Source organism: Lineus longissimus, chromosome 13 (genome assembly GCF_910592395.1).
Source record: "Lineus longissimus chromosome 13, tnLinLong1.2, whole genome shotgun sequence".
NCBI lineage: Eukaryota > Metazoa > Nemertea > Pilidiophora > Heteronemertea > Lineidae > Lineus > Lineus longissimus.
This window is the reverse complement of record NC_088320.1, coordinates 6,130,083-6,144,104: the sequence shown is the minus strand read 5'-3', so window position 1 is coordinate 6,144,104 and position 14,022 is coordinate 6,130,083. Positions and strand designations below refer to the sequence as shown.

General features: G+C 41.9%; 2 protein-coding genes across 2 annotated transcripts; one reads left to right on the top strand and one right to left on the bottom strand.

The window, feature by feature from the left end:
- Nucleotides 1-171: 171 nt before the first annotated feature.
- LOC135497891 (centrosomal protein of 70 kDa-like) lies at nt 172-8,227 on the top strand. Its single transcript, XM_064787882.1, has 14 exons — nt 172-186; nt 961-1,023; nt 1,202-1,301; nt 1,637-1,760; nt 2,210-2,306; nt 2,685-2,858; nt 3,211-3,459; nt 3,809-3,897; nt 4,124-4,201; nt 4,680-4,893; nt 5,331-5,495; nt 5,720-5,857; nt 6,316-6,484; nt 6,796-8,227. The coding sequence occupies exons 1-14, from the start codon at nt 172-174 to the stop codon at nt 7,050-7,052; spliced, it is 1,932 nt and encodes a 643-aa protein (XP_064643952.1). The 3' UTR covers nt 7,053-8,227.
- A 446-nt stretch (nt 8,228-8,673) lies between these two features.
- LOC135497920 (prefoldin subunit 5-like) lies at nt 8,674-11,816 on the bottom strand. Its single transcript, XM_064787945.1, has 5 exons — nt 11,738-11,816; nt 11,024-11,158; nt 10,682-10,756; nt 10,171-10,276; nt 8,674-9,756 (listed from the first exon to the last, which is right to left on the bottom strand). Exons 1-5 carry the CDS (start codon nt 11,807-11,809, stop codon nt 9,680-9,682), a joined length of 465 nt encoding a protein of 154 aa, XP_064644015.1. The 5' UTR covers nt 11,810-11,816; the 3' UTR covers nt 8,674-9,679.
- Between the last annotated feature and the right edge of the window lie 2,206 nt (nt 11,817-14,022).

The following is a 14,022-nucleotide window of genomic DNA, read 5'->3' as shown; positions in this document are numbered from 1 at the left end:
TAGCTATAGATAAATAGGTAACGACACCAAATTAGTCTTGATTTATTATGACTATGTTATTTACATCAGAATATTTAGTGATTATTTTTTATCGAGTATTCGTATGAATATTTGTGGTTTTTTACCAATTAAATTTGCTCATTTCCTCGCACCGATTTGATGTAAACAAACATGGCGGCGAGCGCGGTAAATCTATTTTTCAAACAAAGTTCTCTGTTTCTTCGCTTATTGCAATATCTTTCTCACGATTCAATCTGCTTTTGCATACGATAACTGCTTTCTGTACATGTGGGCAAAATTTGAAGTGTAACGATCGTTTTATTATTGAAATATTGACCGTATAATGTGTCTCGGAGAAAGTGCGCAAGAGCTGGTCAACCTCGGCTTCAGGGGAATTGATATGCAATGCACGTGTCATATGTAGTAGAGGCCTTTCGAACAGTACATTGCATACTGTACTGTAGACAGTGCAATAATTGGCCATCACAGAAAGCCCAGGTCAGATTTCAATTTCAGGCGGCAGTGCCGGTCGACGGGCCGTCGACTGTCAAGTTCTCGTTGCCACGACCCGTGACGGGTCGTGGCACTCACTGGGCCTGGCTGAGCTGACTGTACGTGACTGTCTGAGTCTGAGTGAGGTTGTTCCACAATCACCTTAATAGTGAAAACATACCACCACATCAAGCCCAGTCATCTGATCACCTAGCCTGATCCTGGATTCTGGTGTTTAACTTTTCCACTTCATTTCTTATACATTGTAACAAGAAGTATTTACTGATGCTGTGCCTTGCCAATAGGGGTCAAGCCCGGTGAACACATGGGAGTATTAAATTGAAGTTAAGTAGGCTCAGGAAGATTTGACCAAAGCACTGTGGCAATGACCATGAATTTATAACGCAGGAATAAACAGAACTCCTCTTGTATAGTTTGTGATCGAAATCTTTTGATTATTTTTTTCAGGAATCCCAGTGCGAAAACCATTATGGGTCGAATGTCGATTTCAGACTGCTGGAGACCTATGATGTAAGTTTACCCACAGCCAAGGGATATTTTTTTGTGTTTATTGTGGCAATTATTATCGCAGGTCACTGCAAAAAACGGTGCAACAAAAATCACTCCTTAGTGAGGGACTTTGTACGTAAGAATGAATTTCAGAAAACCACCCATTCTTGAACTTAATTGAATTTGACTTAAATTTCAGGTAGAACTTGAAGAATGGGTCCCAATTAACAGGGAACTCCGTCATTATGGGTTAGATCCAGTGATGATCCTACACCCAAGTCAGATACATTGCAATGCAGGTAAGTCTTATTTCATTCAAGGGAAGGGTCACAAATTCAGCCCATTCAGACTGAGTTTGAGCTTGTTACTCGAATATTTGTCAAGAAAGACTCTCGGAATGTCTCATAAAACCATTTTTAACCTCAAAATTAGGAGGAGATATTTTGCTATGCGTCAAATTTGACATGTTTGAAATATAAGAACGAGAAGTGTGTATTCCTTCATGATTATGGAGCTGTGTTATCTCAGTAGAAAACGTCATCTTGGATATGTGTAGTATTTGAATTTGAAAGACAAGTTCAATGTCTAAGGTCACATCTTTAATCCCTGGTGTTTTTTTCATATTCACCTGCAGAAATTGTCGTCCTGGACCACGAGGTCAGCAAACAGACGCGTCAGAACTTGCTCACGTTGATGAAGGACTGCGAGAGACGCCAGGCTCTTGTTCAAGATCTCATTCTCAATAACAATCAGCTCAAGTAAGTACTATGATGAACGAGATGAAAGCAATGTGTCAAAAGACAGTCAGAAGGCTTTCCTTGAGTTGCTTACACAATAATGCAAAGGATCTATTATCGCAAGCAAAAGTTTGAAAATCAAATTTTTGTCTGTACACTACAAGATATCATCAGGAACGACTTGATTGTTGCTGATGAGTGATGTTCCTGGCGTCATCCGGACTTTGCTTGTCATGATAGAACCATTGGATTTTACTAAACCAAGCTGAGAGCCTTTTTGGATATGCACTGTATTTTTGCAGAATTCAAGAAAATCGACAGTCTACCCATGTCCGCCCAAAAGTAAGAAGCAGTGATAAGAGTTTGAAGACCTTATAGTATTGGTCGACGTAGTCACCATCCATGCCATCGCTTTAGTACCTGCTGTTGGAAGTATTCAATGTAATGATGTTAGCGAATTGAATTTTCAGGGAAGATTTGAGGAAGCAGAATGCCACAACGGAAAGACTTGAAACGAAGGCTCAGGACCTCAAGATAATGCTGGAGAGTGCTCAATACAACGTCAAGGTATATTATTGACTGAGATCTTCAGATACTCAAACTCATTTACTAAGAAAACTCGGCTTTAAGTCTCATTCAAAGTGGACAAGTATGCTCGTTTGGCAGCCAAAAGTGCCTTGCCCAAGGTCACGTGTTATTTGTCAAGTGCATCTTGTGTGTCAAACCAATAACGTTCAGATCTCGGGTTGGACACCGTCAAAATACCCCTAGGCCATCCAAACCCCCAATGCTTCTTCAATTTCTTGCATCAGAATTTTTTGAGAGTTCCACCACCATACCCTAGAGCTTTGTGGCCAGGGTGGTGTTCTTTGGCCAGTATTCCTCTCTGTTCTCACTTTGGTGTTAATTTGAAAGGTAATGTGAATTGTCTGATTTCCTTTCTAGGAGCTTGAAGAGGAAAAGCTGATGACAGCTGTCCATCTTGATGATGAGGAGGAGAGGCTGAGAAATACGAAAAATGCAGCGGTATCTCGGAACAAGCAGCTGGACCGCCGCAGCAAGTTACAGGAGGAGGAGATTGAGAGGCTAAAGGAGAAAGTCGAGAGGCTAAATGATGAGGTATGTACGGAACAGAGAAGGATGGGGGAGGGGGTGGCAAGGCCATAAAGCTGGGCCTACAATAGATCTTACCAAGTGATGACTCATCAAGGTCACCTTCCAATGCGTAGTGAAGCAATGCATTACCTGTTGCATGAGGAGAGCCCCTATACCTGTGGTTCTGAAGGAGTGAATGACAGGCGATCTGTGCACAGTCTTCGTTTATAGTTTAGGCTAAGGTTAAAGTTGACCTGAATAAGCAGGGATGCCCACAATAACTCCCAACCAGTGTACCTGCAGAGCTCACTTGGCCACAGCCATTAAAACCGGCACTTTTTGACGAAGATGAAATATTCGAATGTTGACATTACAGGATGAGAAACGAGCGTACCGTCAACACCAAGTCTTCGAAAGTTTGAAAAAGAGGTCGGGACGCGGTGTCGGCTCTACGGACGAGAAACTTCTTGACATCATCGATTCGTACGAGACGCAACTTCATCGGTTGAGGAAGGAGGTGGAACTCCACCGCACCGAGGGGAGGCCAGAGCGTGGGCGACCGAGTCCTTCCAGTTCTCGAGAAGAAATGTACGAGGCATCGCCAAATTATAAGGCGCTAATGATGGTAGGTGATATTCTACACTTGCTGTGGTAACCTAGTTGTGTTAATGCTTTAAGGGAAGTCTTCCTGCAGTGCTGTGGAAACATCCGTGCCTGACACCTCTGAGGTCCCAGGTTCGATTCCCAGTCAGTCCAGGTATGATCATGTGATAGAGGGTCACTCTCTTCGACAGCATAGGGTTCCTCCGGGTTGTCTGGTTTCCTCCTACTCACAGTACTAATCACTCAATTGTCTAAAGAGCCAAAAATGAGCCTGGCTCATATGCTCCCTAGCCCATTTTGTAAAGATCTGCCTTCACCTGATCATCTACAAATCTTGTGCTCTTATTTTATTCAATCTTCTTTGCTTGCAGTCCTATGAAAAACAGCTACACACTGCCAAGAGAACTTGTAAAGATCTTGAAGACAGGAATGAACTTCTCAAACTTGAACTTGATTCTCGGTAAGTTTTCATACTTTTGTTTTTTGCAAAGTGACAATGCTTGGGCTAAAACTCTACTCTTTTACAGTTTCCATCAAGCCATCGGGCCCTTGCTGCCTTATTCCAAATAGTTTTGTCATTATTCCAAAAATTGTATTGTCAAGTAAGTCCCACAAAGTCCACAAAACGGCACAAGGCTTAGGTTATAGTGTTAAATGTTGATGTTAAAGTGTTGTTTTGTTTTCAGACCAATGATGAAAGATTTCAGAGCTCTTCAGCAGAAGTGCAAAAAGTATGAGAAGGTGTTGACAAAACACAAGATCAGGTAAATATCACTGAATGGATTTTGCTCATCTACGCTTTACCTTGCATGCATTGAGTCCTAACTATATCTTCTGATTGCTGACGAAGCACGGAATGTGAAGTTGAAAGTGATTAAACAGCTTAACTACAAGTGTAAATGATGAAGACATAGCTGGATTATTTATTGAGTGCTCCACATTGGGCAAAGTATGGGTTAATCTATACTTGAAGGGCTATGATGTGAACTCGTGTCTTATTCTGTGAGCCTCTCATGTTGTGTCCTGTTTGCCATACTGTCTATTAAGGACAACCTCTCTATTAAGGACACTAGTTTTGGTCCCAAATTAGTTTGTTTCCATTCAATTTGACCTCTCTAATCAGGACACCTCTCTATTAAGGACAGCACTTGTCAGTCCCGAGGGTGTCCTTAATAGAGAGGTTCTACTGTAGTATGATTCTTATGTGTACCCTCAGGAATAAACAAATTCTTTTCTGGGTAGCGTTGGTGAGGAAAACATCGGAGCAAAAGATTACATCAAGAACAATCGTAAATACAGCACATTGGCCGAGGACATCGACTATCTTCCTCTTGATCAATGTCGCAAGCATCTCAAGAAAATCGCTGACCAGACACAAGTTGACGATTTGATTGACATCGTGGGGAAACTTGACAAGGATGAGAAATCTTTAGTCGCACAGACGAGGCTAGAACAGGTAAGAGGTTGTGACCCGCTCTGGCAAAAGTAGGCGCTCGGGGATAAATGCAGATCGAGTTAAGGGTATGGGCTGGTTGTGCAGGAAATTTTTTATATGTCACTTGAGAATTGATTGAGATATGGACTTCAGAACACACTATTCTTTCAAGTCGATATTTTCGTCATCATCATCATCGTAATCATCATCAAATAAGGCTTCCTGGCACTGACTTAAGAAAAACTAATCCACAGATAAGGCACCTAGTATGAAAAATTCAATTAGTCGTAGCAACTTATGAGATGAAATACTCTACCATATTACGATTTAGGAAGTTCTTATGACTTAAACTATTGTACTGTATCATTTTCCTGAAGAAAGAAAAAAGCGGAGATATAACAGTCTGCTATCCTTTTGATTGATGAAAAAAACTTTGCATCTGATACCTGCTCTTGCAGTTTGCACGAGATGTGTTGGACATCGTGAATTCCGACCAGGCCCCAGACACCCCGAACGACATTCCACCTCCCGCCAAGAAAACCCATGCCGTCTGGTGTGAGAAGACATGGGCGCATGTCATCCCGACACTGGACTATTGGTTGCAAGAGCTATCAAGCGTCAAGGTCAGATATTATTTCCTGTAGATAGTTTGGTCTGGTTACGGTGAAGGTTTTTGAAGGGGTTTGATTTTCGCGAATGTACCATCAAACGTGACATTAAAAAGCCAGAGAATTTCAACTCAATTGCATTTACCATTAATTTTTGGCAGCACACACGTGTTTAAAATCTTTTTCTAGGACACACTTTATGATATCGTTCATGTTTGCAGTCTCTGTTCCTTTCACAGGAGCTGAAGCAGTCCGTGAAGAGATTGTCCAGCCATATATCTCCATGGCGGCAGATGAAATTCAGCAACGAGCCTGATATCGTCCAGTTGATCTCTGTCATCGACTCTCTAGCTGGTGACGAACTCAAACTGGACCAGGTAAGATATCTACGATGGAAGTAGGACCGCCTGTCTGAGTTGGCTTACCGTGTACTGCGCCATTTCACTCAGGTGGAGCTGTAATTTTGACGACAACATTCTAGCTCCACCCTCGTGGCATTTGGTAAGACAATCAATACCTCCAGTTCGGTATCAATGCCTTAAACCAAGGTTCCTTGTCTCTGGTGTCTGTGCCAGGGCTAGCAAAAGACCGACCCCATCAAATGAATAACATCAGTTGCTTGCGTGGATTCCACCTCTGACTGAAATCGGAGTCACTGGGGCAATAGATTACTGCAGTCGCACATATCCTGCCTTTTAGAAGGAATACTCACTGGAGAATAACCCCACCATGTGCAGAGTGAACACTACAGAAAAAAAGCAGCTAACATAAATATTTCCTAATCGTCATCACGTTTTCAAATAAATGTTGTGACAGTTTTTGTTTTACTCTACAGGCACCAGAGGGCACCGCTAATGCGGTACTCGGAGGCATCGTACAGCACTTCCAGAACCTGTTCGACGTTCCCAAGATCTCAGGCGTGTTCCCTCGCATGAACGAAGTCTACACGAAACTCGGAGAAGTGCACAACATCCTGAATACTCTTCGGAATCTACTTGGTCTAGGTGAGCAGAGCAAAACTAAACTTAGCCACGATAATCCATGCCCTGGATTGAACATTCCTCCTCTAGTGGCCCACCTCGAGTGCCCGGAATCAGTGTGTACTTTAGTTGGAATGTTTTTGGTTCAGGGACGACATCTATCAATCTTGTCCCCTGGCAGACCATCGAACGCCCACAGGGTAAAATAGCACAAGTGAACACAGTAGTCTATGGAAAGGCAGCCTTAAGCAACTGAGAGTTTTAGGTTTTCATTTTTGGTGCGATGTGTATATCAATCGATGGATTGATTGATGAGATGTTCACTTCTCTTTCAGAGCCAGACGCGAAAGCCAGCGCCATCGTCGATGCCGTTGGCCGCCTCTGCCAGTCGCACAATTCGACCGCCGCGAGACAGCTCAAGCAGCTTCTACAGGAAGACGACCTCGATGCCGTCTTGGCAAAGTTGGATCTTCATGACGAGTTCTTTCCGGTTTTCGAAGAGATTATGAACCGGTTGATGGAGGTGCTTGAAGTGAGCCGAATCGACCAGATAATTCCGGCTGTCAGGGCGCTGCAGCTGCTCACGTGTTGAGCCGAATGAACTAAGTAATTCCAGCTGTCCAGACACAACAGCTGCTCATGTGTTAAGGAGAGACACTTCTATATGACTTGACTTTCAAATGACTGAGTAATTCCAGCTGTCTGGGCAGAACAGCTGCTCATGTGTTCAGGATAGACACTTCTATATGACGTGACTTTCAAATGACTGAGTAATTCCAGCTGTCTGGGCAGAACAGCTGCTCATGTGTTCAGGAAATACACTTCTATATGACTTGACTTGCAAATGCTATTGGTAAACACACAATGTGGTCTTCACTGGAGAACGTGTCCTCAGTAGGGAGGTTTCGGCGATGGGACATTCCACTGTAATGTGTTTTTTTGGAGTTGGCCAATGCTGATAACGTATGCTTGGCTTTATCATGGCTCACAGATATCACCAACAGTATTCCACTTACTGCCAATTAATCATGACGGAACATGTTATTGTTAGAACAACCAGAATTGTGTTTTAGCCCACGCTATGTGTTTTAGACCCCTCTACGTACGTGTTTTAGACCCCACTATGTGTTTAAGTCTATGCTATGTGTTTTAAATTTTTTTTTTCTTTTATTGGTGAGATGCAGGCATCGCTGATTTGTATACATGTAGTAACTTTTAAATCGCACATTGATTGTGTTGGGGGCGTTTTATATTTTTGTACGTAACTGGATAAATTTGTGACAGATATTGCAGCCACTTAACAGTACTTCAATAACATGGAGGTTTCATTTCACCCACAAGAAGGGTACATGTAAGTCACTGAGTTCGTCTCATCGATGAAACTTGGTTGTGGGTTTGCCAGTTTTATTTCAACTAAATCAAAAATTGTGTTTTCTGGTAGTTCTTTGAGTTTGGCAAACCCACATGCTAGGTTCCCCTCAAAGATTGGTGTAGCTCTCTCTCCAGGGGGCAGGGGGGGGCTGAGTACTGGAAGTAGTATTCAGTACTAGTTTGGGTGCAGCATTCGCCAAGTGCTACAACAGTGACCAGTGTTGCCAGTTGTCTGGGAGCTCCATGTATGACTACTTTGCAACTAATTGGATGTGACAATAAAGTGGTGGTACAAGTGATTAGAAAAGGAAGGTTGTCCTTCATGTTGTCTCTATAGATGAAGAGGAAACTAATTGGATGTGAAAATAAAATGGTGGTACATACTTGTTAGATGAAGAGGAAGTTTCAGAAGCTTTTTTGTTCTTACAAATGTTCACTAGACAACACTTCAGGATGCATGTTTTTTGTGCTATACTGTAGATGATTGTTCCGTGCTGTGGACAGTGTCTTCATGGCTTTTTCATACTTGGGACAATGTTTTGACGATTTTTCCTGCTACTGATAGTGTTGTGATGGTTGTTCCGTGCTGTGGACAGTGTCTTCATGGCTTTTTCATACTTGGGTCAATGTTTTGATTTTCCTGCGACTGACGGTGTTGTGATGGTTTGCTCGTACTGTGGACAGTGTCTTCATGGCTTTTCCGTACTAAGGACAATGTTTTGAGGTTTGTTCCGTCCTTCAGACAATGCCTTGATGGGCGTTACCTCATGCACACAATATTTTGACGGTTGTACCATACTGTGGACAACGTCTATTGGATAAACAAACACAGAAAAATTAGATAACTTTCTGGTATTTTATTTATCCCAAACAAAATTCTTGAAAAAAGCCATTTCTTTGCCACACAAAAATGATAGAACTAACTGTTCACAAACACGCACAATTCCTTGAAATTGGACAGCATGAGGTGTTCATGCTTCAATCCAAAATGCTCGTTCAATTTTTTGCAACACAATCCTCATAATCTAAGGGGTTTCAAGATGAGAAGCCCAGCAATATACCAGTACAAGTGCACCTTGGTGGTACATTTACCTACAGACAGTATTGAGTGTTGTTTCCTAGATCAGTTAGCATGTATATGCACATGTACTGCTAAATGAACTGCAATGACAGAGAAACAAAAGAGAATTTTTTACCACTGGAGCATTCCTGTATTGTGCCAAGCTGCACTGCCAATAGCATTCCGCGAAGTTACTAGTTCACAAGGTCATTTGCATAAGATATTGATGACGTTTTAGTGACGTGACAGTCGGACATCGACACTTATTTCTACGCATTTGAGCTTATTTCAAAGTCAATTATCTTTGACCCTGCATTGTTTTTAGCATGAATGATACCATACATGTAGAGTCAGAGAGAGAAATATTCAGAACAATTATGTAGTATTTCCAACACTCGGGACATGTGCCAGATTGAATCTAACTGCCCTAGTTAGAAAGCCTGAATCCATTACGAAACCGCATGTTTGTCCGACATTGCCTGTAATTCAGCGATGGGGAAATAGAGGGCAGCAGCTGCAGTGACGTCATCTTCGTGGAATGCTTTTCACTCAGTTCATGAACGAGCGGTCAAAACATACACCTAAGCAACATACTGTAACCAATCGGGTTTTGGTGCAGAACCTTTCTTCTATTGTGTAGACAAATTGAATTGTAATGGCATAGTGATGTTATAGTATTCAACACAGTTTTTTAATCAGCCGGTAAGCAAATGTCCCCCTCTCTCATGGATGCACCACACAATGTTCCACGAGCGTGATATCTCCCCTAATCTTTTCCGATGAGGCGGCTATGATGATTTTCCTGCGGTCTGCTGCTGGGCCATCATCTGAGCTTGTACCTTCATCTGTAGTACCTCCGTCACACCTGAAAATGCAATAAGACATTTGCGATAAAACCAATATTTGCAAACACGATGAGGGGTGGCACGGTCTAGCATCATCACTTCTATGGAACCAGCTACCTTCTTCCATCCAGCTGGCTAATTCCAGAGACATTTTTAGAACACCCCTAGGAGTGTTTTGGTGTGTAAATGCCCGAGAGATAAGGTTTTCCTACACTCCTCATAAACCTTCACGGACTGTTCTGTTGTGTAAAGCACTTGAGAGATCAGGTTTTCCTTTAATTCAGGGGCTATTGAAATCTAGTTTGATTGACTGATTGATTAGAGTGGTTTAAAAAGAGACTCATACAAGTCACAATCCAAACACTGCGTGTTTGATACTGGACACTGACACATGCATCTGCCACGTCGTATAATTTCTCATCTGAAAAACTCACTTTGTTTCATTTGATATTTGTTCTGCAGCGGCTCTTTTAATTTTTCTATTTCACCTGTCAAGAAGTCGACTTTCCTTTTGAAGTAGGCCTTGGCGCCTTCCACTTCCTGAAAGAAAATTGGATTGAGATTAGTCGTCAAAGCAACCTGTTTGGGAAAACTTGAAGGAATTGGCCTTGTCTTAATGCTTGTGTTTCAGGTTTGAAGAAGCATCAGGTTTGAAGAAATTTTTTTCTGTTTGGCTCGTCTAGAAATGCATTAGGAGCTGCTTTCTTTTCTCACGTTGACTATGATGTGCATATCTGATCTGAATCGGAAGTCACCACCTTGGCACTGCCCAACGAATTAGACCAACTGGACCATTTCTTGATGGAGCGGCAAAGTTATTTGCTGATTAACCAATCTTTAGGAATGAATACCTGAACAGTATTTTTACTTGGATATACAATGGATATCCAATGTAGGCCCCCAACACATACTTAATCTCTCCCAAATACTACAGAAAATACTTACCTTTTCTACGTAATATCCAGTTCCTACATCTATCAGCACGTTGTCAATATCACTGAGTGTTCCAGGAACATACATCTGGTTCAGAATTAAGGAGAAACATTCAAATCTCATGGAAGTGAAGCAGTTTTACAATATACTCCTACTGTCAAAAATAGTGAAAACATGTCACTTCCTTCACACATGCACAAATGTTGATTTGGGTTTGATATGATTCATCTAAACCAATCATTAAAAATTCTCATCTTAAGAACAGATTTGCTTGTTGGAAAGTCCCAAAAGGACTGTGACACTTACTTATGAAGACAACTATCGGAAATGTAGGAAGTAAATTTGAAAGGATACTGAACTGGTCAGAGGCACCAGTATTTCTTTATCTTTGCTCTTGGCATCCAGCTTGCCCAGACACTCCTGAGACTCAGAGAACTTCTGTTGTGCCATCTTCAGGGTATTTAAAGAATTAGAGTAGAAACTGATCTCCTGGAAAATTATAGAAATACAACTGTAGATAAAATGACATCATCATGTAAGCTAAAAAATGTGTGCCTTTGTTATTTTGACATTAATCTCCAAGACTGTCTTTTATCATATCAAATGTATACTTTCTCGACTTCAAAGCTGAAGGCTTCTGCATGAAGGTTTGTTGTACTGATCTGTACTATAATGCAGGGTTGGACTTGGAGAGCAACCCGGCAGTTGAGATTTTGAACCACATTCACTGACCGTCATTATATTGAATTATTGGCTAACAAATAATGCAATCTGTGTTCAACCTAGTATATAACAAGCTTACCAACCTTCAGAGGCATTTCTTCTGAGGGTGTTACTGCAGAGCTAAGTGGAAATTAATGCAAATTGCAATTCCTTTCTACTGCAGTGAATGTGGTGGGCCCACCATACATCATCATGTGCACTGCATGCACGTTAGAAAAAATAAAATGTTCAACGAAAATCTATGCCATTTTTCTCACACTTCTGACTGATTTACATCAGTGCCGTCAGTTTCAAATAGTGCTATAAGACTATAAGATTGTCCTTCACGACAATGTTTTTAATTACCTGATCTAATTGTTGAGATAATTGGTTTAATTGCTGGAGAGAAAGCTGAGTAATGTCAACCTGCTTCGCCATTTTGGAATATTTGTAGTCTCAAGCATGTTGACTATTGATCGTCAAGCATACACGCATACACAGATGAAAGAAGGTATGAGTGCGACTACCGGCAATTTTTACAGGTTGTTTCAAAATAAACCTCTACTCAAACGATGGGCAGAGAGTTAGGCATCCTGACTCTCATGCGCGTTTGCGTCACCACTATCGAGCTCCACAGCTGGGGGAGTGATTTAGCGATTTCAAAATATTGCGGGTCAAGATGAGAGTTAGGCCACACAAGAAAGATTACCGGTTTAGCATCATCTATTTGACTGGATTGCTGATGAAGTTCCCTTTCTAAAGACATCAATGATGTGCCGTTTGGTTCATTTTTCTGCCAGATATTTACTTGATTTCAACAAAAACCCAGCCCGGCCACGTGGAAGCGACTGCAAAAATTGTTCCCGCCAAAAAAGATCGTCAGTAAAATGGCCCGGTTTTACTAATACCAGAGTCTTTCAAATAAAGAAATGCTTATAGGCCTAATCTTAGACGAAGTGCGAAGGCCGGTGTATCATCTGACAATACACCGGGCTAGGAAAGAGTTTTTTTCACTGAAGGGTGCCATATCGGAGACGACATTCATATCGGAGACGACATTCTAATGAATAATGTCATCCATATTTGCAGCAAATTTATACCTTGGGGCAGCACCGTTCGTCGGAGGTGACTGTTCGTCTGTTACTGCAAAATCGATCAGGAGCGTGCGACTTTCTAGCTGTTGAAATCATAATCACACACCCGTCCACGAAACTTTGCGTCTTCTGAGGGCCTTCCACGAATGGGAATTCTTAAAGGAGATTCTCGTGTCTCCTTGAAGTTGGGAATCCTTCCTGAAGACACTCGTCTATACACTCGTCTCTTGAAACGAGGTGGTAATCCTTCCTGAAGGCACTTGTATCTAATATGGACAGGGTGTGTTGGGCGAAAGTCACGACGTTTCCTTACCGATTTTACAGTATTAGAATCAACATGTGCTGCCAGCTATATTCCATGTCCTAAATGTGCTAGTCTTGCTCTAACCACACTTCCCTACCAATCCACAATCAATGCGTTGTGGGTTCGAGCATTGTCCGAGACTGTCAATACTGAGAACACGATATTCTTCAACTTTCTTGATGGATTACACACTAAAGATATCGGGGATTGAGGTAGGAATATGTTGTTTTTTAAGTATCACGGGAATTTTATTCAGTAGGAATATCCCCTTGGCGATTTTGCTCTCTGTTGACGGTTTTTTGACATTTGTAATTCGAGGCCTGGTAATTCCAGGCCTGGGGTACATTGAATATCACTTACTATGAAAATTTCCACTTTTCTCATAATTAAATATAATCCGGTTGCAATCTTGAGAAAGTAAATGCACTATAAAATTGAAAGTACCCATTGAAATACAGAATTTTTGAAAAGAACTCATTCTGATGTTGAATGATGAAGTTGTTGATTGAATTCTGATTTGGGTCAAACCATGAAACTGTTGAAAAAAAATCGCAACATATGTAAGGCACTTGCGCCCCTATACTTGATGTCTGCACTACCGACTTCTGTTGTGACAACTAATCATTGTGATGGAGTGCCTTGTGTCCGCTGTTGCGCGGGCGCTTGAGTACCCAGGATTGTTGATTGTGGCCATAGAAGCCCGGACCCCCTGTTTTTCTCCCGGGCTTCGACGGCCACGGTCAAGAATGTGGCTTGTTTTGCACTTTTTTATACACATATTCAACGTTTGATTCTTTTTCTTTCAGAGGAATACAACTGAATCAGACAACAGAATGTCCACAGCCGAAGAATAGCGACAAAGGAGACCGACAGAGGCCTAGAACCAGAAGGGAGCCTTTTGCATTCGAATTATCCCGCCCTTTCATCGGGGCCTAAGGCCTTCTGGGATTGCAATAGTACACGTCACCAATAATGCGGTACACGTCACTTCCTAAGCCTTGTCTGGCGGCCAGAAGCAGCAGGTCAAGCTGGTAAAATGAGTTTGGTGCCAATTTAATCTGATTAAATCTCGGTAATCCTTTGCCAAAATCATATAAATCGAGGCGAATGGTAACTGTAGGAGTCGGCAAACATGTAGGGAGGAACATTTTCCTGTAAGTATCCTTTTTTGGTCTGATTTAGAGCTTTGTTGTGTTCAGATTTGTACCTCGTGCTCTGACCGAGGCCTGCAGATATACGAACTTCGTGGTATC

Coding starts and splice junctions, on each gene's coding strand:
- LOC135497920 (XM_064787945.1), bottom strand. CDS start 11,809: ATGGCGAAGCAGGTTGACATTACTCAGCTTTCTCTCCAGCAATTAAAC. Junction 11,159..11,737: donor TATCTCAACAATTAGATCAG/GTAATTAAAAAC, acceptor ATAATTTTCCAG/GAGATCAGTTTCTACTCTAA. Junction 10,757..11,023: donor TGGTGCCTCTGACCAGTTCA/GTATCCTTTCAA, acceptor ATTCTGAACCAG/ATGTATGTTCCTGGAACACT.
- LOC135497891 (XM_064787882.1), top strand. Junction 3,898..4,123: donor AAACTTGAACTTGATTCTCG/GTAAGTTTTCAT, acceptor TTTTGTTTTCAG/ACCAATGATGAAAGATTTCA. Junction 4,894..5,330: donor CACAGACGAGGCTAGAACAG/GTAAGAGGTTGT, acceptor CTGCTCTTGCAG/TTTGCACGAGATGTGTTGGA.